Source organism: Cydia splendana, chromosome 10 (assembly GCF_910591565.1).
Source record: "Cydia splendana chromosome 10, ilCydSple1.2, whole genome shotgun sequence".
NCBI lineage: Eukaryota > Metazoa > Arthropoda > Insecta > Lepidoptera > Tortricidae > Cydia > Cydia splendana.
In genome coordinates, this window is record NC_085969.1 from 6,098,503 (window position 1) to 6,126,307 (window position 27,805).

General features: G+C 39.2%; 3 protein-coding genes across 3 annotated transcripts; 1 reads left to right on the forward strand and 2 right to left on the reverse strand.

Annotated features, from left to right (window-relative positions):
- Nucleotides 1-438: 438 nt before the first annotated feature.
- On the reverse strand, nt 439-22,242 carry LOC134794176 (transmembrane protein 39A). The gene is made up of 8 exons (XM_063765899.1): nt 21,911-22,242; nt 20,167-20,439; nt 18,765-18,904; nt 18,093-18,191; nt 17,228-17,447; nt 10,852-11,005; nt 8,982-9,121; nt 439-2,313 (listed from the first exon to the last, which is right to left on the reverse strand). Exons 1-8 carry the CDS (start codon nt 22,151-22,153, stop codon nt 2,074-2,076), a joined length of 1,509 nt encoding a protein of 502 aa, XP_063621969.1. The 5' UTR covers nt 22,154-22,242; the 3' UTR covers nt 439-2,073.
- Nucleotides 22,243-24,158: 1,916 nt separating this feature from the next.
- On the forward strand, nt 24,159-26,456 carry LOC134794143 (membrane-bound transcription factor site-2 protease). The gene is made up of 2 exons (XM_063765848.1): nt 24,159-24,341; nt 24,429-26,456. Exons 1-2 carry the CDS (start codon nt 24,267-24,269, stop codon nt 25,839-25,841), a joined length of 1,488 nt encoding a protein of 495 aa, XP_063621918.1. The 5' UTR covers nt 24,159-24,266; the 3' UTR covers nt 25,842-26,456.
- Nucleotides 26,457-26,594: 138 nt separating this feature from the next.
- On the reverse strand, nt 26,595-27,070 carry LOC134794144 (LYR motif-containing protein 2). The gene is made up of 2 exons (XM_063765851.1): nt 26,908-27,070; nt 26,595-26,826 (listed from the first exon to the last, which is right to left on the reverse strand). Exons 1-2 carry the CDS (start codon nt 26,947-26,949, stop codon nt 26,605-26,607), a joined length of 264 nt encoding a protein of 87 aa, XP_063621921.1. The 5' UTR covers nt 26,950-27,070; the 3' UTR covers nt 26,595-26,604.
- Nucleotides 27,071-27,805: the final 735 nt, after the last annotated feature.

The window sequence follows — 27,805 nt, forward strand, 5'->3', positions numbered from 1 at the left end:
TATACCATGTATATTGTGTATAAAATTATGTAAGATTAAGATAATGGTGCAATTTATAGACTAAAGATGACATACTAATTTTAATCTATGATAAGACTTTTTATTATCACTTAAATGCAAGTTAATCCCTACTCATTTTGTAAAATTACTAAACGGATAATGGTAATAAACAGGCATCGGAGTTATTACTAATAAATTACCAATTTGTTTTTCTTGACAGTATTTTTCTAATCCTAAAATAAGACGCACACGCCAATATCGTTGCCACAAGCAAGCCAATATCAACCTTACTTAATAGCATATAGCGTGCAGGTTAATTCGACAATGTATGTCATAGAACTTGTAAATATTTGTGGCTTTGTGGGAACTATAAGGAAACTTGGCATCCAAAGGATTCATTATGATGTAGATATTATTTCGATAAATAAATACACACAATATGGCAAGTAATCATATAATTGTTAATTTACCTGATAGTCATATGAACTTTTTTGCACTAAGCAAAGTCATTGTTACCTATATTAAGAGCATGAGAATGAAATGTAAACAGACTGACGGATACAACACTTTAAGTGTAAACAGACGTTCTCTGACGTATTGAGCAATGTGGTGATGTGAATGGCCAAACAGATAGTACCTAACGATGTTATCACCAACATAAATCAATAACTTCCATCGTACTTATTTAAATGTATCAACGTAAACACGCGATAAAATTAACTAAAGGTCAGTTAACTATTTCGTCAATTGTACTTATTTGTAACATAGTGTAAATTCAAAGAAAAATTCTAGCCCCCTACCCCCTAGTTTGCTAAATTCACATCTACATTTGATACTAGGGGGCTAATTTGACAGTCGCACTAGATGGCGTTATGTGGTAACTGAAGGCTTACCGCCGACATCGAAAATCGTTATCTGCCTCTATCGCCCTTGGATATTCGAGAGGCAGGTAACGTTTTTCGATGTTGGCCGTAAATCCTCTGAATTTACAAACATCAACAAGCAGAACTACCGCATAATGTATGGAGGCGTACAGTTGCTTCGCCATCAACATCCTCTCAAATTCGGAGCACGAATCCACCTTAGCCGTTACACATATAAGTTATACAATGAATGAATATTTACATTAGCATCATAAGTCGGTGATACACGTTATTAGAATGGCCAATTCTTTACTTAGTAGTGAAACTATCATTACAACTTTGAACTCAACTCTACAATTTACTGTAAATTAAATTTATTTGCGTATTTCGTTTTAAGGAAATTCACGAAAAATAACGAGGTGTCTAATTTTGCGCTTTCAATGTTTATTCATTCAATAAATCAGCAAAAACTCAAAAAGTAGGTGGATTCACACAATAATATATGTATAGTGACGTCACACGGCGTACCGTGTGACGTCACTATACATATATTAGTAGACGTATCTCTTCAGTTAAGACGTTAAGGGTCTTAACTCGAAATGAAAAATAGGTTTGAGTTCAAAGTCATTAAATTAAAATAGCCTACTCTGTACTGTATCCACAATTTAACATTTTGGTAACCCTCGGATTCAACCTCTATTTTAATGGGATACGAGTAATCAGAGGGTACTAAAATAAACTGGATAATGACATAATTGTAATATCAATGGAACATATTTTACTTTGAAGTTTGAAAACTTTGTACAAACTTGATTTCTGCAATTTGCTTATGTTTCGTTAACATATTTTTATCTAACTGCAAAATAAATCGAAGAAATATAGTGATCCATTTAAAGTGACAGAAGTGGAAGAACATGCCAGTCGAAGTCAGTCTTTTAAAATTCCACAAATTATTCTCAATACAAAACTTTATTCAAAAACGGAGAAATAGAAGATTAAGTACAAAATTACAGGAATTCCATAAGACTTATTGTGAGACAATTTTCAATAGTAAATAACGCTACTTAAAGTTAACCTAACTGAATAGATTCTATCGTGAGTCAATCTTATCTTAAATAAAACTCACTAAAAGAAAAATAAACATTAATCTTTATTACCAACCATGGCTTCGCTCCTAACATAGGACACACGGAATGACTTTCATCAGCACTTAATTGACAACAGAGTTCTTATCCTGTATCATGTTCTCCGCTTTATAGACCTTCCAGGAGACTAGATAGTCCCTGGCCATCTTGAAGAGGGTGTAATAGTTGATGAAGAGCAGTAGGATGGTGGCGAGGAAGTTGTGCCAAGGCGCGGAGCTGTACAGCAGGCCCAGCTGGAGGACTATCAGCGATAGCTGGCAGCAGAGGAGCAGACAGAGCAGCGTTGATGGGTTGGAGAACACGGTCTGTGGAAAAATAAATAAATATTCGGGGACATCCTACACAGATCAACCTAGCCAGCCCCAAACCACAGAATAAATAATAGTACTAGATACAGAAGACTCACTCTATAACAAAACGCGTCTGTACGATCAGGACAGATATGGCCGCTAGGTGGCGACAGCGCCACGCGCGGCTTATGGATAGCCACCAATTGGTGTGGAACGGATGTACTCGTTGCTGCCTGTTGCAAATCGACGAAATCGCGGAGTGAGCCACGCCTGCCAAAACGTAGGTACCTAGATCATACACAGCACTGAATACTTGAATAAACATAACTATTGTGATTAACCTTTTAACGTGGTGGATCCATGGTGGTATTAAGCTCTAATTAATAATTAATTAGATTCAAACATTACTGCACGTGCACGGATCTTCTGGCATACGAGAGGTTAATGGACCGTGGCTAAAAAAACAACTCTGTAATTTGTACAACTAATTTGATAGGCGGACCCTGTAGGTATAGTTCTCTTCAATAATACATAGTTATAAACAAACATTAAATTCACATCTACATTTTATACATAGGATGTTGTAATTTCAAAGACCTGTATGTACCGTACCTATTAGTATTACCAGTTGTAAGTAATTTTATAATAAATAAATAATTTAGCCTATATACATCCCACAGCTGATCACAGCCATCACAGGTCACCTTCCCCGAGAGGGATTGGGCTATTCTCTCCCACGCTGGCCAAAAGCGGATTGGGGATTTCACATACACCTTTGAATTTCTTCGCAAAGTATGCAGGTTTCCTCACGGTGTTTTCCTACACCGAAAAGCACTGGTAAATATGAAATGGTATGAACCGGGGTTCGTGCGTTATTTATAAGGCGGAGGGAATATATTTCCCACCTGATTTTGAAGGTTATATTAAAGTGATAGGGTTTAATTTTACATAATTTCTCATGCCTTATAAAGGGTTAAGGGCTTAGAAAGCTCATTCAAGGTTAACTTAGGTCATATGTTGCCTAATTATCACGTAGTTTATATACCTATGTTAAAAATAACAGTGTAAATAAGAGCTCCCATTTAATAATACGTGTTAACCAGTACAAGTACTTTAAGTAAGTATTAGGTACTTATATTAACACTTTCGGTGCTGGGCGCCCCGTTTCCAGTACAATTGAACACGCATGCATACCTACGTATTCTTGGCAGTGACTGTATTAAACTAGCGTTCATCTGCATGGAATGATGATGATGATGATTCATAAAAACTATCCTATGTCCTTTCCCGAGCCTCAATCTATGCGTACAGAGGTAACAGAGTTACTATCGCATTTAGAATATTACCCGTAAAGCACCCTGTAGGTAAGTACAGTAGAATATATTAAATTAATTTACACCAAACGTAAAATACATAAGTATTGCATATTATTATTAAATTGCGCGGTACAAGAACATTAGTCTAAATATCAGTACAGCGCTGAGTATGTAACTTCGATTTTGGTAACATCATAATTATCATCAATCTAGAAATATGGGCGCTCGCTATGTGGGTTTGATAGCAATATTCTCCTTGGTGGCAGATATTTTGTGTGCAAATGATCAGGTAATACCTATTCGTATAATATAATCCATAAATTTATTTATATAGGGGTTTTAAACAGTCCAAGCCACACCAATCTACAAGGTTTTCCCAAAAATCCAAATATATTTCTATTAATCCAGCTTTGATCATTAACAAGTCACATTTTCTGAAAGGCTAATCTAATTTGAACTTTAAATCGGAATGCTAAAGTTGAAATTCTATTGGCGTGTACCTATCTGGTCGATAAATCGTACTATGCCTAGAAAGGGTTCAGGAAGCGTGTGAATATGGCAAAGCGGCGCCGAAAGTCCGAAATACACCCATTTGATAGATTTTTCTTGTTTTTATTACCACGATAAGTGTTAAACTAGAGAGGCATAAGTTTTTCCTAGCGAACTTAAGTTAGCCTAGTGCTATCTAATTACATTTTCCTATAGCTACTTAATTTTACTTAAAGCCGTAAGTAAATGAAGTACAAATTTAAATATAGGTACATATACTAAATGATTTTGAAGTCGTGAACAGTAAGCAAGGAAACACTTTATTGTACTAAAAGAAAGGAATATTGGTTACATCAGGTACAACATAAATGTGTAGTACGAAGGCGAACTTATCCCTAAGAGGGATGTCTTCCAGTTAACCTATACCTAAAGGAGTAACCACATTTCCCGATAAAGCTCGCTTAAATTAACGCGGAGCACTAATTCAAATGACAATTAATTAGAGTTAGACCAAGATAAGACTGCGACGATTTTGATAGCAGACGCAGTGAAAGTGTTATTTATACATCATAAATTCATAGAAGTTTGACGTTTAAAATAACACTTGCATTGCGTGTGCTGTCAAAATTGTTGCAGACTTATCTTGGTCTAACTCTAGCTACTTAATTAATTACAAATAGCAAATATTCCAACTCGTTTAAAAATACCTATTCCCAGTCTACATTTTTTTTTAGGGTTCCGTACCCAAAGAGTAAAAACGGGATCCTATTACTAAGACTCCACTATCCGTCCGTCTGTCTGTCACCAGGCTGTATCTCATGAACCGTCATAGCTAGGCCTTAAATTAAATTAAATTACAATTAAATCTACTTATCATCATTCAGGTGTACTACGTGTCTCTTGATCACGCCAACGTGACGTATTTCAACCCTGAGTATTTCTCGGTACTCAGCGCCGCGTCATCGCGGTTGAGTCGCCGGGACCCCAAGTATTACGTCAATCTACATGCGGTGCACCTCGTAACTATGGATAACAATTTTACGGTAAAAAAAACATCTAATACATTTAAACGACCAATTCTTGTTTATATACATATATATTTAGGGGATCTCGGAAACGGCTCTAACGATTTCGAAGTGACACGCTCTTATAGCTCTACAAATACGAGAGTGTCAGATATTTTTGCGGCCTTCGTTGTGTAACATATTATTGCAGGTGACTGTACATATGTGGGTTTTAGGGGGCGAAAATCGATCTAGCTAGGTGTTATCTCTGAGAAAACGCGCATTTTTGAGTTTTTATGTTTTCCGAGCAAACGTCGGTCTCCCAGATATTAAATATAAAAAGGCCCCGATGGTTCCGCACCGTGCATGAATCATGATAAAAAGAACTAGCGGTTCATCATCATCATCATCTCAGCCGAAAGATGTCCACTGCTGGACGAAGGCCTCCCCCAAGGATCTCCACAATTAACAGTCATTCGCTGTCCTCAACCAACGGCTTCCTGTCACTTTAACCAGATGGATCTGTTCATCTGTTGTGTGTTCGTCTATTTTGTTGAATTTCAAGAACCCTTAGAGCGATTTCACATTGTCCGATCCGATATCGGATGTAGGATCCTACATCCGCGTAGGTAGTCAGGCCGCGGCGGCGCGGCGGGCGCCGGCTTTCGGTCACGCACATTACAACAAACATTATGCAAACATACGCACACTAACAGAATATATCGCCCGACAGCTGACGGGGGCTCCAACACGCCTAAAATTATTAGGAGCGCCTTTTCGATATCGGATGTCGGAAGGTGGCAATGACAAAAACAGCTGCAGGAGAGTGCCGTTGGCATGAAGTCCGTCTTTTTGCGTTATCTATCGTTTTTAAATAATAATGATTTATCATATGCATAAATAAATACAGACAAACACATCATACATTTTACTTCCTTCCGACATCCGATATCGGGTCCGACAATGTGAAAACGCTCTTATTATGTACCTGTTGCACAAAATACTATTGTAATTTCTAGGTGGACGTAATATTTTACGAGTTCCGCAGCAACGAATACAGGCGCGGGTTCGTCGAGATGCACTCCCGATTTTGTGACATGATCCAGAAAAACATCTTATTCGGACCCGCACTTAGGGCTAATTTGCCTCCTTGTCCAATCCCGCCGGTATCGTATTTCGTTTTCGTTTTAGGATTAGCCAAATACTTAAGTATGCTTTAAGAAAACATATGTCTATTGAATGCTTAAGCGCGAAACTCTAAATCAAAATCTTCTATCTGCCATTATCCCATGTTATGGGGTCGGCACAACATGTATTTCTCTTCCATTCTCCTCTGTCTTTCTTCACCTCAGCTTTCACTCCTTTCTTTCTCATATCCTCTTTCACACAATCCATCATCCGTCGTTTTTTAGGGGTTCCGTACCCAAAGGGTAAAAACGGGACCCTATTACTAAGACTCCGCTGTCAGTCTGTCCGTCACCAGGCTGTTGCTAGACAGTTGAAATTTTCACAGACGATGTATTTCTGTTGCCGCTATAACAACAAATACTAAAAACCAAATAAAATAAATATTTAAGCAACAAACGTGATTTTTTGCTGTTTTTTGCGTATAATGGTACGGAACCCTTGCTGCGCGAGTCCGACTCGCACTTGGCCGGTCTTTATTCCACATCCGCTCTCCGTCCAACAACATTCATACCTAACCATTTAATGATATTGTTTTCTTTATGTGTTAAGTGGTACTTGCTATAAGACGTGCAGCAAAATCGAATATTGCATCGAATTTGTAAGCAAAGTACCTAATCCTTTTTTCACATCACCTATTCGGAAAAGGGCTTTTTCTTCCCTGCTAGGAGGGATCAAAGTGGCACTTTTCTTCCCTGGTAGGAGGGATCAAACTGATCAAAGTACTTAACACTTTTCTGTTCTGCACACTATTTTTACATTTTTTTGCACATTATTTTTTTAGCTTAAACAATCTGTTTTAAGCATCAGATTGTGTCAACACTAAGATTTTTTTATTTTCCTCATAGTTATGTGAAAAGCAGTATGTGTCACAAGGTATCAAAATTATTTCGTCTTGGGCGTTAACACTTGAATCCCTCATTACGCTCAGGATTCAATGTACGCCCTTGACGGAAATATATCATTTTGATCCCTTGTAACACAAACTACTATTTCATCACACTTGCTCGAAAAAGAACTTATTTCATGCAGGTGTACTGAAGGACAAAGGCCTATATTGATCCCGCGGGAGTTATAGATTCTGAAAAAAAAAAGGTAAAACTCACGAGTGAGTTATGGCTTTTTTTTAATTATGTCACTAATTTATACGAAAAAAGTAGTTTTAAATGAGTTTTACATTAAAAATACTGACGTTTATAAATTATGTTTTATGTGTATGTTTATAAATATTTAATTTGATTAATTAAATAGACGTTTAAATAATTTTTTACACAATTTTCGATTATGGCTGAATCCGGGTGGGTCTGTGCGTTCGAATCCTAACCTGCCAAAACAAGACAATATGGCGGACGAATGTTTGAAATGTCACCGTATTTAAGAATTATTTCGCTTAAAATTTAGTTTTTTCTTCGCAAGTGTGATGAAAAACATTGTGTGTAACTCCGGGGGTAAGCATATTGTAAACTCGAGTCTTTAACTCCCGACAGCCGCAGGCATAGACCTCGTTTACAAAATCTCGCTTATCCCCCACGTTGCACAATGTACTATTGTGCTATTGAGGTTAAAAATACTGTGTCACTTGGGCAAAGGGTATTCCACCTATCCAATTTCTTTGTCCAATGTGTATTGCGTCTCACATTTTGCTTTAATGAGAGAGCGAGACCCACTGACATTGGACAGATGGTATACCACCCTAAAACAAGTTGAAAGTTTCAGGGGCCGTACGAAATACATAACTTTTGGATACCGGATCTCCCTCTCTTGAGCACGTTCCCGTTTAGAAAGGGACGGATATATGTGACCCTTTCTGCAAATTCTCGAGTGGCTGAAGGCTATGTGGACATGGAGATCAAAATAAAGAGGGTAACATCGCCCAAATTGAACAACACTGATATTGGTAATAAAAAACCATGAATGTACTAGTTTTTTTTTACAACCTTCTGAGTTCTAGAAGCAATTGTTTTGTTAAAACACTGATTTAAACTTTAATAACATTATCAAACTGCACAACGGGACTTAATCGCGTATTTAAGTTTTAAGATTTACCTCCGACGTTTCGAGGACGGCGTTGTCCCCGTGGTCTCGGAGGAGACTGGCTCAAGTTGACATCAACATCTTCTAGCCGCGCGAGTTTTTCGAACTACCCGCACTTGGTCTTGTTTATCAGTTTGAATGTCAACTTGAGCCAGTCTTCTCCGAGACCACGGGGACAACGCCGTCCTCGAAACGTCGGAGGTAAATCTTAAAACTTAAATACGCGATTAAGTCCCGTTGTGCAGTTTGATAATTGTTTTGTTTTTTTAACCTTCTATAGGTGGTGGTACTGGTGCTCGACGCGGACCCAGTACATGTCATCTTGAAACTTAAGTCATTGTCAATAGAGGTGACAGCAGGGTGTCATCCCTTGGGCATTAGCATGTCGAGCACTAGTACCACCACCTTACTTAATATCAATAAATATCAAATTCTACTTTTAATATCGCAACTCTGTATCCGTGTAAAACTTTATGAAAAGTAAAGTCTACATTTTAATATTGAAGTATAAAGTATGTATGAAATCAGAAATCAATACTGGAAAAAAGTACAATACCTTTTTAATAGCCGAATATTCGTGAGTGTTGACGTAACGCAAGTGTACCTTGCTCCGTCAAGGGCCTCCACCACTCCACTGTGGTATAACTACACTTACATAGAACCGCGAGTGCTCCGTACTGCCCGGACGCGCGGCCGCTGTTGACGTCACACACGTGTAGGTTGCTCCGTCAAGGGACACCACCGCCCCACGCTGGTATAACTTCAACGGGCTCCACTCGTTAGCTGTGCCCGTATCTGCAAGCAATAATTGTTGTTTGAGTTTTTCTAAGTTTATAATTATGATGTTTAACCTCTGGCCGCCAAATTAGAAAAAAATGGAAGTTCTTTGTTATACTAGGACTAATAGTTATTCTTATCCCATAGATCAGTGGTTCCTAACCTCGGGGTAATTACCCCCGTGGGGGTAAAACTGGTATTTTACGGGGGTAATAAGCTAACCTATTATAACAATACAACAAACGTACATTATTTTTTATTACCATTGGGAGGAGGGGTAAAATCTAGTTCCCTAGCTAGTCATAGGGGTGAACGGACTGAAAAGGTTAGGAACCACTGCTATAGATGCTCTGTTAACCTCCTAAGACCACCCTAAGACCCACCAGGGTTTCAATTTTTTAATTTGAACCTTATTCCATAATAATTAGAACGAATTCGTTTGTTTTAAAAAGCAATGAAAGAAAAGAAATGCTACTTTATTTGGTTCATGAAAGGTTCAAATTAGGTTGCACGAATATGCACATTGCAATGTACATTTAGTCTCAGGAGGTTAAACGAATAATTAGGTAATCCAAAGGTGTACTGGTAAACATTGTCTGAATCATATTAATAGGGGACAGCCTTAACCGAACGAAACATTTACCCCCTTATAACCTCAATTAGCTATTAATAATCGTTTGTCTCTGTCATTTTGACTTATGTATTTGTAAGAAAGGGATAAAACATAATTTAACAAAATCAGGCCCGTAAAGTTTTATGAATAAGGGGGTTTTCTCGAAGCAAACTTCGCTGGCGCAGTTGGTAGGATCGCACGCAATCTGGGCTATAACCGCGAAAATCGAAGTTCGCAAATTGCGGGCATCTTTCTCTGTTACACTAATTATGCCTTCATTGGAGTAAAACAGAAAGATCCCCGCAATTTGCGAATTTCGGTTTTCGCGGTAGGTCCCCTGTAGCGGGACCCGCGTATAATAAACTTCACACAACTATCTTACATGCATAAGAAGCTTCACGCAGCTCCGGCGGTGTCAGCAAGTGGCAACAGACAGATGCCAGGTACAGGGTTTGCGGCCTTCGTTGTGTAACATATTATTGCAGGTGACTACAGTCAGCTGTATAGGGATGAATCAACTTTTATAACACTTGATTTCGTGTCCCTAGACTCCCTAGCAAAGAAAAATCAAAAACCATGTTGATTTTTTATTAATTTGTTAACACGGGCATTATTATATCTATAAGTATTTAATTAACACATTAATATTAACAACTTGATCAGATAAAAGTTACATTTTGTACGGTAAAGGACTGTGCACACCGGCTGCGTCTGCGTGACGTGCACGTGCGCGTGCGACGTTGTAGTACACAGATCCTTGTTACGAGAGACGGCACACCGCTTGCTTGACGTGTGCGTGTGCGGCTCCAACATTTTAGCGCACGCGCACGTGCACATCACGCACACGCAAGCCGGTGTGCACAAGCCTTAATCCAGCAAAAAAAGTTCTCTCCCCTACTAAAATCAGGGACACATCATTTTTGCCTATTTTCTGCTGCGTTACCGTACAAAATGTTCTGTGTTCTTTTTTATGTATTCATTAAAAACTTATGGATCTAATAATGCCCGTGTACACAAAAAAGTAAAAATATCAACATGGTTTTTGTATAATCGATTTTTCTTTGCTAGGGAAGGGAGTCTAGGGACACGAAATCAGTGTTCTAAAAGTTGATTCACCCATAGATAGTGCACGTACCGTCCTGCGTCCAGCGGCCGAGGTGGCGCGCGGCGCGGTGGTGCGTGTCGGCGTAGGCGCCGGGCAGCAGCTGCGCCGCCAGCCGCGCCGCCAGCGCGCCGCACACGCACGCCGTCTGCTGCGACGCCAGGTACACGTCGTAGTACACGTACGACTGCAAACACAACATATTATTACTGTAAAAAACTATTTTACCGAAAGTAATCTTATCAAAAAAGTCGCCTCACCGCCCTCACCGGCGAGACTTCATGAAGTGCCAAAAATATTGAACTGGGAATACCTGCAATAATATCGTACACTATGAAGCGCGCAATAATATTTTACACGTTTGACTCTACATTAATCAATCAATCAATTATTTATTGCACCATGGTAAAAACAAGAGATGTATAGATGGTCAAGCAAATTTTGTCAGTAGAAAAAGGCGCGAAATTCAAATTTTCTATGAGACGATATCCCTTCGCGCCTACATTTTTCAAATTTGCCGCCTTTTTCTACTGACAAGATCTGCTTGACCAACTATATTTATTAAGATTGTCTCAGATATTTAATGTCTGTTCGCTTCTTTGAGTGAGTAAGGTTACTACCTATAGTACCTATTACTATTATATTTTGTTCAAAATAAGTGTTCCGATTCAAAAGTGAACCATGAACCACATTAATATTTTTCTTAAGAGCGCTCTTACAAGAAAAGTCGAAATAATGCAAAATTGATGATACTAGTCGACGAAATTCAGGACTTTGCGCTCATTATTAGAAACAATGAGTACTTGTTCCAGTAAAAGCGTCTACTTATCTTTATAAATATCGTTGTAAATATTAGAAAAAGGACTTATTAAATTAGTAATGGTTTTTTTTCTGATGGTCGTTTCCGAAAAACCCCGTGAAGCACTGAATGGCGAGCTCTTATTTGGAAATGTTGAGAATTTTACTCTGCTAAACCTGGCTATTTTGTATTACTAATACCCTGTACTTTAGGCATATCAAACTATATTTTTCCTACATACCTTTGAGAAAGAGAAAATCAAAGTAAAACGTACTCGATTTTCTCTCCGAAACAAGTGTCAATTCCTACGAAAATCTACTTAATATCGAAGTCATTTTCATACTCAAGCAATCTGCAACGTTTGCTTATACTGTTGGTATACATTAGTGTTTATGAAATTCTACTATAATTTTTTGGCAATTTTTTGAAAACTACTCTATATTACCGATGACGCGCGCTGCGCCAGCTCAGTGCCGCGGCAGAGCTTGTAGAGGCAGGACGTGTGTCGGTCGGCTCCGCACATTTTCAACGGCGACGACGAGGTTTTTTATCATTGTGTGCGGCGGGCGCCGTGTAAAACGCTATACTCCTTCTTCCTCGCGTTATCCCGGCATTTTGCCACGGCTCATGGGAGCCTGGGGTCCGCTTAACAACTAATCCCAAGAATTGACGAAGGCACTAGTTTTTACGAAAGCGACTGCCATCTGACCTTTCAACCCAGAGGGGAAAACTAAGCCTTATTGGGATTAGTCCGGTTTCCTCACGATGTTTTCCTTCACCGAAAAGCAACTGGTAAATATCAATGATATTTCGTACATAAGTTCCGAAAAACTCATTGGTACGAGCCGGGGTTTGAACCCGCGACCTCCGGATTGTAAGTCGCACGCTCTTACCGCTAGGCCACCAGCGCTTCGTAAAACGCTATACTGTGTGCGTGTAAACCGCAACGAGAGACTTTGATCCTAGCACTGTTTTTATAGTATTATAATTTATAATGGTACAGTATAATAAACTACCGGACAGGATTAAAAATATTTGAAACGACCTGACATTCTATATGTATTTATTTGACTCAAGATAGTACTCAGGGTCTGATGATGGAGCCGGAAGGTGGTCACCGGTACCAATCAACCATGCAACTAAACCACTTCGTGTTTAGGCTCGTTTTATTCATCTCAACAAGATCTTTGACACAAGATAGTACTCAGGGTCTGATGATGGAGCCGGAAGGTGGTCACCGGTACCAATCAACCATGCAACTAAACCACTTCGTGTTTGGGTTCGTTTGATTCGGCTCAACAAGATCTTTGACTTAAGATAGTACTCAGGGTCTGATGATGGAGCCGGAAGGTGGTCACCAGTACCAATCAACAATGCAACTAAACCACTTCGTGTTTAGGCTCGTTTTATTCGTCTCAACAAGATCTTTGACTTAAGATAGTACTCACTGTACTCAGGGTCTGATGATGGAGCCGGAAGGTGGTCACCGGTACCAATCAACCATGCAACTAAACCACTTCGTGTTTGGGCTCGTTTGATTCGTCTCAACAAGATCTTTGGCACAAGATAATACTCAGGGTCTGATGATGGAGCCGGAAGGTGGTCACCGGTACCAATCAACCATGCAACTAAACCACTTCGTGTTTAGGCTCGTTTGATTCGTCTCAACGAGATCTTTGACACAAGATAGTACTCAGGGTCTGATGATGGAGCCGGCAGGTGGTCACCGGTACCAATCAACCATGCCACTAAACCACTTCGTGTTTAGGCTCGTTTTATTCGTTTCTATAAGATCTTTGACACAAGATAGTACTCAGGGTCTGATGTTGGAGCCGGAAGGTGGTCACCGGTACCAATCAACCATGCAACTAAACCACTTCGTGTTTAGGCTCGTTTGATTCGTCTCAACAAGACCTTGGACACAAGATAGTACTCAGGATCTGATGATGGAGCTGGAAGGTGGCCACGGGTACCAGTCTACCATGTAACTGAACCACTTCGTGTTTGGGCTCGTTTGATTTGTCGCAACAAGATCTTTGACACAAGGTAGTACTGAGGGTCTGATGATGGATCCGGAAGGTGGTGACCGGTACCAATCAACCATGCAACTAAACCACTTCGTGTTTGGCTTCGTTCGATTTGTCGCAACAAGATCTTTGACACAAGTTAGTACTCAGGGTCTGATGATGGAGCTGGACTGTGGCCACGGGTACCAGTCTACCATGTAACTGAACCACTTCGTGTTTGGGCTCGTTTGATTTGTCGCAACAAGATCTTTGACACAAGGTAGTACTGAGGGTCTGATGATGGATCCGGAAGGTGGTCACCGGTACCAATCAACCATGCAACTACACCACTTCGTGTTTGGCTTCGTTCGATTCGTCGCAACAAGATCTTTGACACAAGTTAGTACTCAGGGTCTGATGATGGAGCCGGAAGGTGGTCACCGGTACCAATCAACCATGCAACTAAACCACTTCGTGTTTGGGCTCGTTTGATTCGTCTCAACAAGATCTTTGGCACAAGATAATACTCAGGGTCTGATGATGGAGCCGGAAGGTGGTCACCGGTACCAATCAACCATGCAACTAAACTACTTCGTGTTTAGGCTCGTTTGATTCGTCTCAACAAGATCTTTGACACAAGATAGTACTCAGGGTCTGATGATGGAGCCGGCAGGTGGTCACCGGTACCAATCAACCATGCCACTAAACCACTTCGTGTTTAGGCTCGTTTTATTCGTTTCTATAAGATCTTTGACACAAGATAGTACTCAGGGTCTGATGTTGGAGCCGGAAGGTGGTCACCGGTACCAATCAACCATGCAACTAAACCACTTCGTGTTAGGCTCGTTTGATTCGTCTCAACAAGACCTTGGACACAAGATAGTACTCAGGATCTGATGATGGAGCTGGAAGGTGGCCACGGGTACCAGTCTACCATGTAACTGAACCACTTCGTGTTTGGGCTCGTTTGATTTGTCGCAACAAGATCTTTGACACAAGGTAGTACTGAGGGTCTGATGATGGATCCGGAAGGTGGTGACCGGTACCAATCAACCATGCAACTAAACCACTTCGTGTTTGGCTTCGTTCGATTTGTCGCAACAAGATCTTTGACACAAGTTAGTACTCAGGGTCTGATGATGGAGCTGGACTGTGGCCACGGGTACCAGTCTACCATGTAACTGAACCACTTCGTGTTTGGGCTCGTTTGATTTGTCGCAACAAGATCTTTGACACAAGGTAGTACTGAGGGTCTGATGATGGATCCGGAAGGTGGTCACCGGTACCAATCAACCATGCAACTACACCACTTCGTGTTTGGCTTCGTTCGATTCGTCGCAACAAGATCTTTGACACAAGATAGTACTCAGGGTCTGATGATGGAGCTGGACTGTGGCCACGGGTACCAGTCTACCATGTAACTGAACCACTTCGTGTTTGGGCTCGTTTGATTCGTCGCAATAAGATGTTTGACACAAGATACTACTCAGGGTCTGATGATGGAGCTGATGATGATAGTACCCGTCGCCACCTTCGCGCTCCATCATCAGACTCTTAGTACTACCTTGTGTCAAAGATCTTGTTGAGATGAATAAAACGTGCCTAAACACGAACTGGTTTAGTTGCATGGTTGATTGGTACCGGTGACCACCTTCCGGCTCGAACATCAGACCCTGAGTACTATCTTGTGTCAAAGATCTTGTTGAAACGAATAAAACGAGCCTAAACACGAAGTGGTTTAGTTGCATGGTTGATTGATACCGGTGACCACCTTCCAGCTCCATCATCAGACTCTGAATATCACCTAGTGTCAAAGATCTTGTTGAGACGAATCAAACGATCCTAAACACGATGTGGTTTAGTTGCATGGTTGATTGGTAATGGTACCTTCCAGCTCCATCATCAGACCCTGAGTACTGTCTTGTGTCAAAGATCTTGTTGAGACGAATCAAACGAGCCCAAACACGAAGTTGTTTAGTTACATGATAGACTGGTACCCGTGGCCACCTTCCAGCTCCATCATCAGACCCTGTGTATCTTCAGTGTCAAAGATCTTGTTGAGACGAATCAAACGAGCCTAATCATGTTACTACTATCCGTGACCACCTTAATCATCATCAGATCCTCAGTACCAGTTCGTTTTTAAACCCTCGTTGATACAAACTTTACAACCTATAGGTACCAAATGCAATGACGAAACATGTAAATAAGCGAGTAGGTAGGTACCTATAATTTCTTTCGAGTAATATACCTTCATAAGTACGAGTATGGGGCTATTCATAAATTACGTCGTTTCAAATGGGAGGAGTGGGGGGGGGGGTCTGGACATCGGATGATGGTAACATGACGTAGGAGGAAACAGATTCATCCGAAGCTTGATTTTTGGATGATTTGAGGGGTGGGGGGGGTCAAAAATCGTCAAAAATAGATGACGTAATTTATGAACAGCCCCTATGTACATTTGCACTGCATTTAGTATTTTCGTACTTACCAAATAACAGTTTTAGAACTTTAAAAGTTAAGTACAGTTAGTGTTGTTATGGTTGATTTCAATATGCTTCGCGAAGGATCAAGAATGTTTAATCCATCATTGTAGTGCGAGTGTGGTAGAAGGGATCGGCATACTGAGCTCGCACGGCCTGCCGCAGCGCGTAAAATACTTAAACTCGCTCAACGCCGAAATGTAATAGCGCTCTTAAATATGCCTAAAAACATTAAATATCTAAATCTACTAACCTGTGTCTGGCTGAGTTTCAGTGTTACCATAGATTAATATGCGCAAAATGTTAGGCATATCCTGGACAGCGCGTCGCACTAATGTGTCTATTCTGCAGGAGCTCAAGATCCAGACTCGTCTTTCTGCTATTTGCCGTGGGAGAATGCTTGGCTTTTTTGGGCACTTGGCCCGGCGTGAGCCTGATAGCCTGGAAAAGGCTCTGCTAGTTGGGCCTGTTGAAGGTCATCGAAAACAGGGAGGGATACCCACACGCTGGTTCAACGCCATTCAAGAGGTTACACGCGAGAGGTTCCAGGGTTCCTTAAGGAAGGCAATGAATCGGCCAGGTTGGAGAGCACTACAGCACAGAGCGACTTATGGTGGTCACGACCCTCAGACATGAGGATTCGACTAGGAAGAAGATTAATATAAGCTGATATAAGTAAAGAAAGAGTGGTAACTCCTACTTAGATGTCGACTACGGAATAACGCACGTTTTGGTAAGAAAACTGATGTACCACTCTTTCTTTACTCATATTACTCTATGGTGTTACTAATATGACCTGGATTCAAACCCAGAATAATAATTGTCCATAAAATTAGCACTAGTGCCTCGAAAATCTACTAACAGTACTAACCTGTGCAAAACAGCACGGTATTAGACTAGAGTAGTACGCGCCGACCACCGCGTTGAATATAATCTTCTTCACCCTGAGATTAAGTCCTGCCGCAGGGAGTCCACCTTGGCGCGGACCTGATCGGGGTCGTGCGAGCAGCAGTGCAGCGGGGTGTCTGAGTTGCTCAGCTCCAAGAACGGGCTGGATTGGAGCCCGAAGAGAATAATAACTGTCCATAAAATTAGCACTAGAGCCTTGAAAATCTACTAACCTGTGCAAAACAGCACGGTATTAGACTAGAGTAGTACGCGCCGACCACCGCGTTGAATATAATCTTCTTGACCCTAAGATTGAAGTCCTGCCGCAGGGAGTCCACCTCGGCGCGGACCTGATCAGGGTCGTGCGAGCAACAGTGCAGCGGAGTATCTGAGTTGCTCAGCTCCAAGAACGGGCTGGATTGGAGCCCGAAGAGGATGAAGTATACCACCGCGCTGTGGAATGGTTAAGATTTAGAACAGTTAAGGGCCACTTGCACCATCCCACTAACCCGGTGGTAAATTTGTAATAAATAAGAATTCTACAAGCAATAAATAGTCTTCATAAAGGAAGTATGTACAGTGGAGAATTATTGACAGGATCTGCAATGCGAGGGTTGTATGATGGGTTTGTATGACTAATGTATTGTTTATAATTATTGTAGTAGTTTAAATAGTTAATCAGTTAAACTTTATGTTTTTATTAATTTTAGGTTTTATGTTACATCTTTTTGTTTTATACACCTTTGAACTTTACACAAGTAGAGAAATAGGTACATAGCTACGGTATATGATATAGACGGTTAAACAAGTTTGTCAGTAGAAAAAGGCGCGAAATTAAAATTTTCTATGGGACGATAACTCTTCGCGCCTACATTTTTTAAATTTGCCGCTCTTTTCTACTGACGGAAATGGCTTGACCGAGTATATATGATATGGTAAATATCCTTAGCTGTGAGGGTACAAGCCGAACAAGATAGAAGAAGATGTAACGGCAAGGGAATGTTATTACCCCACCTGATCTTATAGAAGTCCTTTATAACGCGTTTTTAAACTACATAAATGGTGTACGTTAAACTTATTTCCATGGTTGTTACTTACGGATAGCAGAGGTAGAAGATCTTGACGATGGGATATTTGAGTGCGATGAAGTATGCGCACCAGGCGAGCGCCCCTATCACCATACCCAGGATGAACATTCTGCAAACATAGACACAACTTGCTGTTATATCGGTAACTAAAAACAAGTGTTCCGTAGGCTTGACAAGGTAATTGTTACCAAATCCGAATGGGATGTTCTTATGGAACACTCAATATAGTAGCAGAGAAAGTGCTATTATTACTTAACCTTGTCATAGTCTCACTTAAATTTTTTCCTATTACGAATAAGTCGATTACGATTATGTAAATTATACTATGTTCAATTCAAACTTTTTGACTAAACATCTTTTATTATTATTATTGATTTAAGTCCTAAGTGCCATGTCAAATCGGTAGATGTCCTGTTGTTTTCCACCAAAGCTCGGCGGGCAACAGTGACCCCAACTAAATTACGTAAGTTGTTGTTGTTGTTTTTTAATTTCGTCTAATTGCGTATGGTCTGTGCGTCATGGGCGTATGTGAGCCGTAACTCTGGCATTGCTCTCGGAAGCATTGCTGGCCGTCGAATCAAAAAATGTAGAAACAAGCGTAGAGTACACGTAAGAATAAATCCTCATAAACACTAATCGTAGGCACACGCCCCGCAAGTTATCTTCATCATAATGGACATACCTAGCAGCCACGATGCCGTGGGGCAACGCCGGCGGCGCCAGCGTGGCCTTGAGCAGCTGAACCACTAGACTCAGCAGCAGACGACGGGACAGCAACGTCACTATGAACGCGACTAGGTGAGGATCTATGAGGTAGAAGTTCTGCAAAAAAGTTTTTTTTTAATCCATTGAAAAAATCCATATAAATCTATACATATAATAATAAATAAATAAAAAGCCTTTATTTCCAAATTTCCCATTTATACATTAGAAGTTTCTGCGTATTGGTTAGTAAGCTTCTTATAGCTAGTAGTTAGTGTTAAGTTTATGAATGTTATTTACTATTTATTTATTTAAGTAATGAAAAATCCATATAAAGAGATTAAGTAAAGACTGTTAGGTGTAGATAGGTGAAGTTAATGAAAGGTGTGTGGCCATTAATAACTGGATCCACATAGAGCGAGCATACGCGGGAGCCAATTTCCTCGCGCACAAAACGGCCTCGGCTGAGGCGGCGCGCGCGAGTCACGTCTTCACTGGCCGTTTTGTGCACGAGGCGCCTATGCTCGCTCTGTGTGGACCCGGCTATTAACCCACATTTCTTATAAGGTGTATATTTACCCTCTTTTTTCCCCCTTTTTACCTCTTTTTTCCCCTTTATTCACAACTCTTTGTGTTAGTAAATAAAAAGGGTTAACATTCAATTAGTGTTAAACTGAAATAAATGTCATATACTAAGAAAAAGTGACCAAGGCCTCCAGTGCCCCAGCACCACAGCAGCAGCAGCGTATAGTAGTGTTTCTACTTGATAAAAACAAATTAAAATATTTTCTGAAAAATAATTTAATTTGTTCAAATACTTCATAGTATTCAATTAGTGTTATTCATAACTATATAGTACTGTAGTATGGTTATGAAAATATTATTGCAGTTTCAATTTTAGCAACTAGAGAGACGCGCATTTTAAAACTGTGATTCTGGGATATATCTTTGTGCTTTTCTATTTTTGAACTGGTTGAATTTAGAGCCAAGATTTATTAGAAACAGTGGCAAAGCATTTATAAATGTGGATTAACACAGATAAGAGGAAAGGGGACTATTTTCCTCTCTGGTTATAGACATTATGGAAAATATTTTAAAATTATTTGATGTTAACCATAGCTATGCCCCTACGTTTGACTCTTTTCGATTGTTGTAAAAATTTGGAGCGAAAAGGCTTTCGTCTTAAGGAAATAAATGAAAATTATATCTAAGGCTTAGAACACACTGCGATTAATTTCTTGCAGTTTCAGCTTAATTTCTTCTGCTATCAGTATTGCGCGCGCTTATGAAGCATGCCGTACGTTAACACTTTTTGCGGTTCTGAAACCGCAAGAAATTAATCGCAGTGTGTTCTAAGCCTAAGACAAGATGCTTATGCTCACCATAGATTGGTTGGTATAAGAATGTGGAAGCCACCAGGCTGTCCTGTACAGATTGAGGAACTGGAGCCCCGTAGCCACCACTGTAAACACGAACGTCATCGCCTCAAACAGCAGCTCCGGGTCGTGGGGTATGTATGGGAACGGGATATGCTTGGGTGGGGAAGGCCCGTCCACAAGCTTAGTGTCGAGCATAGCTGGGGTGGGGGATAGACGGACACGCCCCACTCGCTTCCCATTGCTGATCACATCCTCCTCCTGAGGTGATGATGTACCCTGAAAACATTTAGTTTCATCTTATGGGTCATTTTATTAAAGGCCCAGGAAGCTCATGTTCTTCTCTGACTCACTGAGCGTAAGCGAGATGGATTTGCGCGCCCGGGAGCGCAGATATTATGTTTTTAAATTTAAATATTTTGTGTTTTTTTTTTATTTAAAAAAAAAGTAATAGATAAGTTCTCTCAAACATGATATTGCCGATTTTAGAAGCAATTTTCATACTTTTAGCTTTGGAGTAAAATTTGTTACAAATTTTTAACATGCATTTTAGACCTACTATAGTTCGTTTTTTTTTGCATTAGAAATAAGGTAAACAATCTTGATGTGTCTTTTAATTGAAAAACATATTTTAAAAATAAGTTACGGCAAATATGTAACAATTATGAATCTAATATGATCATTTATATTCTTCTGCTTTCATAAGTAATAGTTACTGATTTTTGAAAATCGTTTTTCAATTAAAAGACATGTCAAGATCGCTTACCTTCTTTCAAGTTCTTTCTAATGCTAAAAAAACGAACTATAGGTATGTTCATAATTTTTTTCTATCAAGCGAAAGTCAAAACTCAGGAACGCCTAACGCCTGATTCTATTCACTATTTGAAACACGTGTCGAGGTTTATTCTTTTGGTGGTGGTTTGTTATATTTATTTGCGTATTTATTTTTGCGGTGGGAGGGTGGCAATATTAATTGCATGTAAAAATACGCAAGTAAGTATAACGGGTTAGCACTGATTGACTAGCACGTTATCTTTTCGCGGATTAGCAAAGTAATATTTCGGTTTTAAAACTCAGGATTCAAATTGAATAAGTCCCTTGAGAAAAGCCTCAAGATTGCTAATTAAATTTATGGCGGCCGTATTGTGATCCAAAAAAGCACATAAAATATATATTTTTTAAATGGTCATTGCAATTAGCAAGCTTTAAAATATTGCTGCGAGCCAGATGGTTGGACGACATTAGAAAGACGGCAGGGCCGACCTGGCATAGAACCGCCGCATACAGAACAACATGGAAATCCATGAAAGAAACATATGTTCAGCAGTGGACGCAAATATGCTGAGAAGAAGAAGAAGAAGAAAATATTGCTGGAACACTGTTAAATCTTACACCATAAATAATTATTGGTGGCATCAGGCTCCTATCCAGTACAGTACAGATATGACCTAAATTATATCCCACAAAATACAAGTGAATAAATATGACAAAATATCATAAAACCCAAAAATAGATCTTAAGAGTAACTCATCTCCCAGCTTCCTACCTTTACCTAGCTAGGCCATTAGTTCACCTTATCATCTGTACTGGACTTTTGGACTGACTCAATGACAAGGAGCAGCAAGGGTAGGCAGACTTAAAGCAATTTTTCGGTTTAGTTACAAGATTGTTATTGCTAGATCTCATTAAAAAAACCGAATGTAGCACCGACAGAAAACTCTGAAGTAACATGTTGTTTCGCGGTGTATACCTTTTTACAGACGCCAGAAGACTTCTTAGGACCTGGCGGTGTCATTTTACAAGTGATCGGCGGCAAGGGCCGCTTTACAAGCGGGTCTTTGATGATTTTCCGTCGTCTAGAGATCGCTGTTGACGCTGTGTTGTTCACTTGCGCGTATGCCCAACGTCTCGCCAGGAGTATAGTCAAGCAGCCGACGACCGCTGGCAGGAAGAATACGACAAAAGGTCCACTTTCATTTTCGGTACAACTCATCACTCACATGTTAAAATGTTTTATAAAGTGTCACGATTAATTTGTTTGCGATACACATACATCAATGCACGTACGTAAATTGAAAACGTCAAATCGGAGATCGAATCCAATGTTGCCAAGTTAAGATTTTAAAATTGATCGCAATGAATGCGATTGCGGTCAATAAACGAATTACGCTATTTACCTGCTATAAAACGTAAATATGTTATTACTATACATGTTATAAAAACGTATATAATATATTCCGGTCGAGCACATCATCGAATGTTGCTGATTATTGAATTAAATAGTAAAAGCAATCGATTCAAAATCACAAAATTGAGTCGATATTAGGCCCCGTACGCACGGCAGCTTTTTCAACGCGCGTTAAAAAAGCGTTTGAATGACGCAAATGGATAACCATGTATGTATTCACACGAAGGCGGTTTTTAAGCGCGGCGCTTTTTTATCGAGCACTGTTCGATTTTCGGCGTTGAGCGTTGGCGTCAAATTGAATAGAGCATACGGAACTCCGTGTATCTGAGGGGCTACCGCGAAAACCGAAATTCGCAAATTGCGGGGATCTTACTCTTTTACTCCAATGAAGGCGTAATTAGAGTGACAGAGAAAAATGCCCGCAATTGACGATTTTCGGTATTGGCGGTAGCCCTACTGTTCTCACAAGCGTTAAAAAAACGCCGGCGCTGCTGTCAGTTGGCTGTCAAGTGTCAATTTTTGGTGTCAATCGTCAAGATTATTATTAGTTTCACCTTAAAAATGTCAACTTTTGCTTACAAATTCCTGAAATATTCAAGCTATATTCAAATAATACGTCGTAATAGCAAATAAAGTATGGCTTTGCTGAGATGCGTACGTGGCAGTACGACTCACAAGTGATTTTTAAGCGTTCATATGAACACAAATATTGGAAACGGTAAAAAAGCGCCAACGTCGGGTTTTAACGCAACGCTTTTTAAGCTGTCGTGCGAATGGGGCCTTATTCACTGTATTTTCCACGTGCGTTCCAATTTATCAAATCAAAAATATTTTTTGCGGACTTTTATAGTACGTTTGTGGGGTCAGAGCAAAGAGTATAATAAGTATATTGCTCAGAGAACCTCAGTTAACATGCTGAACGCTGGCTGAACGCTTCATTCGATCCATGGTATAATAATATACTCCGCCTGGTACTCCATTCCCGTCTTTTCTAGGTCACCTAACTGACACGGGCCTACGTCATCATGCGACAGCGCTATATGATAATATGCGATAGCGCTATATATAGCGGCCATGTTGTTGTCCCGTGTCACTCTGGGAATGGAAGACCATGTTTTATTAGACTATGATTCGATCTTGGGAATATCGCTACTCTAGTCACTCACGGTCATAGAAGGTAGGATCCTATAGAAGTGGTATACGCGTGCCTCCGTGAGGGACAAAATATACGCAAATGCGTCACTATGATTGGTCGAATTTATTTGTTGCCCACCATTATCCATACTAAAAAGAGGTGGGGAACAAAAAATATGTGAGACTGTGACAAGGACAAACAATAATAGCGCTTTCTCTGCTACTCCTACAGAAAGATACGTAAGACTATCCCGTTCTGTCAGTTATCCCCACCACTCATGCCCAATCCAGTAGGGCTACCGCCAATACCGAAAATCGTCAATTGCGGGCATTTTTCTCTGTCACTCTAATTACGCCTTCATTGGAGTAAAAGAGTAAGATCCCCGCAATTTGCGAATTTCGGTTTTCGCGGTAACCCCTCAGTTTAATACTAGATACATGCTCACGGTGCATAATTATGAAAAAAAATTGGATCGTGTAAAAATGCGTTTACTTTTGCAGCATTGTTTCAAGTGGAATGCTGCTGTCAAAATTTGTTGCCTCTGTTTTTTTACCGTTTTGAAAACCAATCATATCGTTACCATTCATATGTTTCTACAAGCGCACTTTTATGATTGGTTGGTAAAACAAAATTAATGAAAACAAATTTAATTTGACAGAAGTTGTGCTAAAGATCAAAAAACCGCAGCACCGGGAAGTCAAGAAAAATAATAACGTCGTTACAGAACATTTAATTAATAACGCGAAGATGATTTAAAGATATACAAACATTTCTTCTGCAAAAATGTCTTTCACAGTACTATTTACTTTTGTTGTGGCCTTCTATGTTGTAATATGGTTTTTCGATTCATTCTTCAAGGTATGTATTTCCGGCGACGCTGATGTTATTTAAAAATGCCGCAAAATAACGTTGTATTGTTACTAAACATAACAATTAATTCCACAGAGTTGTATGCACTACCCGTACTACGCGTTCCTGGAAGGCACCGGCTTAAAAGTGGGGATTTTAAATTTCTCATGGGCCACAACTGCATTTAATAGGTTTCTCTATCGCTGGAGCAAGAATCTGACCCACCTTCTAAATAAATGGTTCGGTTTTGGCTACATTGTAAGCATCTGGATATTACTACCATTTTCCTTATGGACACTGATTAATTTTATCTATCAACATTTTAATGAAAGTATTCATCTAAGCACTGCTCCGGAAGTAAAAGCCATTTTACCTGGATTTAATATACCCACATCAGATTTTTGGGTGTACTTTTTAGCTATGGCTATGAGTAGTATTTTCCATGAGTTAGGGCATGCTTTAACGGCTTGCCAACATGATGTGCAACTGCTGTCAGTAGGAATATCTGTATTTGCAATCATCCCAATAGCATTTGTCCAGCTAAATGGGGATCATGTAGTGGCTCTTCCTGTAGCTAAACGATTAAGGATATTCTGTGCCGGAGTGTGGCATAACCTTGCCCTTGCTTTTTTTGCATTGATGATTTTTATGGCTACTCCCATTTTATTCAGTGTTGCTTATGAAACTGATTTAGGAGTTAAAGTTGTGGGATTCACTTACGATTCTGTTTTAAAAGATGTCAGGGGCTTAGAAACAGGTGACATCATTACCTCTGTTAATAACTGTGTCATTAAAAACTCTAAAGATTGGGTTTTATGTCTCCAAATGGCCCATGAGCGATACGGGATCTGTACAAGTGCAGAATATGTAGCTCAAAATGATGAAATCATGATGGAGACTATTAAAGAGAATGATGTTGTGGAATGCTGTAGAAAAGATGACATTTACAGTTTCTGTTTTGAGTATATGGAACCAAAAGTGGGTACAGACTCAGTCTTACCAGGACAATATTCATGCCTCAAACCAAGAGATATGGTGAAGAATACTTTTAAAAAATGCACAGAAGCTGGTGGGTATTCATGTCCGCGCAGCATGCACTGCCTTCGGCCGGCTCTTAACAACCACACTTATTTAATGGTCATTGAACGTAAAGATAATAATGCTGTCCTGTTTCTAGGGTTGCCATATGAATTGCATAAAACTGTTTTTGTAGATCAGTATTTCCCTAGAACGCTATTATTTTCATTATTCTCTCCAACACACGCTGAGAAGCTACTGAAGTATATATTCATGCTTTCCATGGGTTTAGCATTTTTGAACATATTGCCTTGCTATGGAACTGATGGTTCTTTCATAGCTAAGGACTTGGTCACTATATTGGCCAGGTACTTGAACAAAAGTAGTGATTTTGTCACATTTTTTCATATTTTTACTATTGTTATTGGCACTGGGATGACAGTTCCAATTTTAATGTATCTGTTCTATCAAGCGGTTTTTGTGGATAAATAGATAATGTATAGTCTGCTTGCTAGAACTCATTACCATTAATTTACTTTTAAATGTGACAAGTCTGATGTGTACCTATAATACTTGAATTATACTACAATTGGTTTTTAACTCAATTCCTACTTTTTACTTACTACAAATACTATAGTTTGAACAAATGGTAATGTCAGTCTGATATAAGATGTTATAGGCTTAAAAATAAAATGTAGTAGATAAGAAGACACGCATTTAAGACTGTACACCTTAGTTGCCACGTTTTAAGCTGGTGAGAGAAATGAGACACTGTTTATACCTATAGGTAAACAGTTGAGAAAAAGTATAAAACATTTGTACATGTTTTATTATATTAGTAAGATATACAATGCTTGAAAGCACAACAATTTATTTAAGAATTTGTACATAGTGTAGATATTTTAAAATTAAAAACTAACATAATTTCTTTTACATTGGTAATTATTTCTCTAGCTGTACATCGAAAGTTACTAAACTATAAATCATGACAATGTGACTACAAAATGTACTGAATGTTGTTTGTAAAACTAACTGTACAAATCAAATGTTATGATCATGAACAAACGGGAATAAATAAAATCTCATTATAAATGAAATAAGGCTTTTAAATAAAATACATTATCTTTATTTCACAACAATTAGCTCTTCAATTTTCATAACTAATTCCCCTAGTAAATTAATTATGTAGTTGGGTTCACTTCATTTGGTACCAACACTACCAACTAATGTGGAATTTGAATTCTAAAGTTTATTTTCATGATCTACTTAAAGCTAAAGATTTTTCTAAATCCTGTAACGACTTTTTCCCATAAAACAACATAGATTTTATAGTCGCTTCATCTGTATGATGTTTGTTATTTCTGAAATCAGTTCTGGCCCATTCCTTCAACTCTTGGCGCGTCGATTCGTCAGATACATATCGCAGTGTTCTAAATATATCCCTGTATAGCTTCAATACTTCTTGGCGCAGCATAAACTGTAAATTTAACACAATATAAACACTTTCAAATCAAAATTCCAAGTAGTTAATGTAATAAGATTTAGTAGTATAATATACCTGCTTAAGACTCAGTGCTGCTTTTGGTAGTTTAGATGACATTTTAAATATCTTGCTTACGAAACAATGATCATAAAATTATGAACATCATTGGCTTAATTATATTTTAAATCGCAAAAATTTACGAATGCTACTATCAAAACAACAAGGATAAGACAGCTGTCAACGCTGACATTAATGACAAAGACATTTCAGTATATTTTTAAGTTCTTTACGCCGTTTCATTACACGCGATTTGGGAACTTGTTTTGTGGTTATATGTATTTGTGTCATAGAAGGTAGGATCGCATAGAAGTTGTATACGCGTGCCTCTGTGAGGGACAAAACATACGCAAATGCGACACTGTGATTGGTCGAATTCATTTGTTGCCCACCATTCTCCATACTAATAAAAAAATGGGGAACAAACAAAAAGTGAGACTGTGACAAGGACAGGCAATAATACCGCTTTCTCTGCTACTCCTACTGAAAGATACATAAGACTATCCCGTTCTGTCAGTTAACCCCACCACTCATGCCAGATCCAGGTATATCCTAGATTCATGATTTGTGTATATGACATTGTTCAATGCTAGTAAGAAAAATAAATTTATATAAGTAAATCTTATTCAGTAGATCCTACATTCATAATGTAGATGGCCTAACAGTGAAATATTTTCAGGGACAGTTTTTTAATATTCGTAGTTTTTTAAACGTTCGGCTTATATTGTGAGAATAAAATACTTCCGCATACCATTTATCATATCGTCAGCTAGCCACCATTATTATATAAATTAGTAGTATGAATACTATAATCATAATCATTTATTTCTTGAATGCGGTACAATAAAGATGTAAAAAACAATTTTTGAACAGCACATCCTGCCTAAATAGGCATAGAAATATTGAATATTACCTA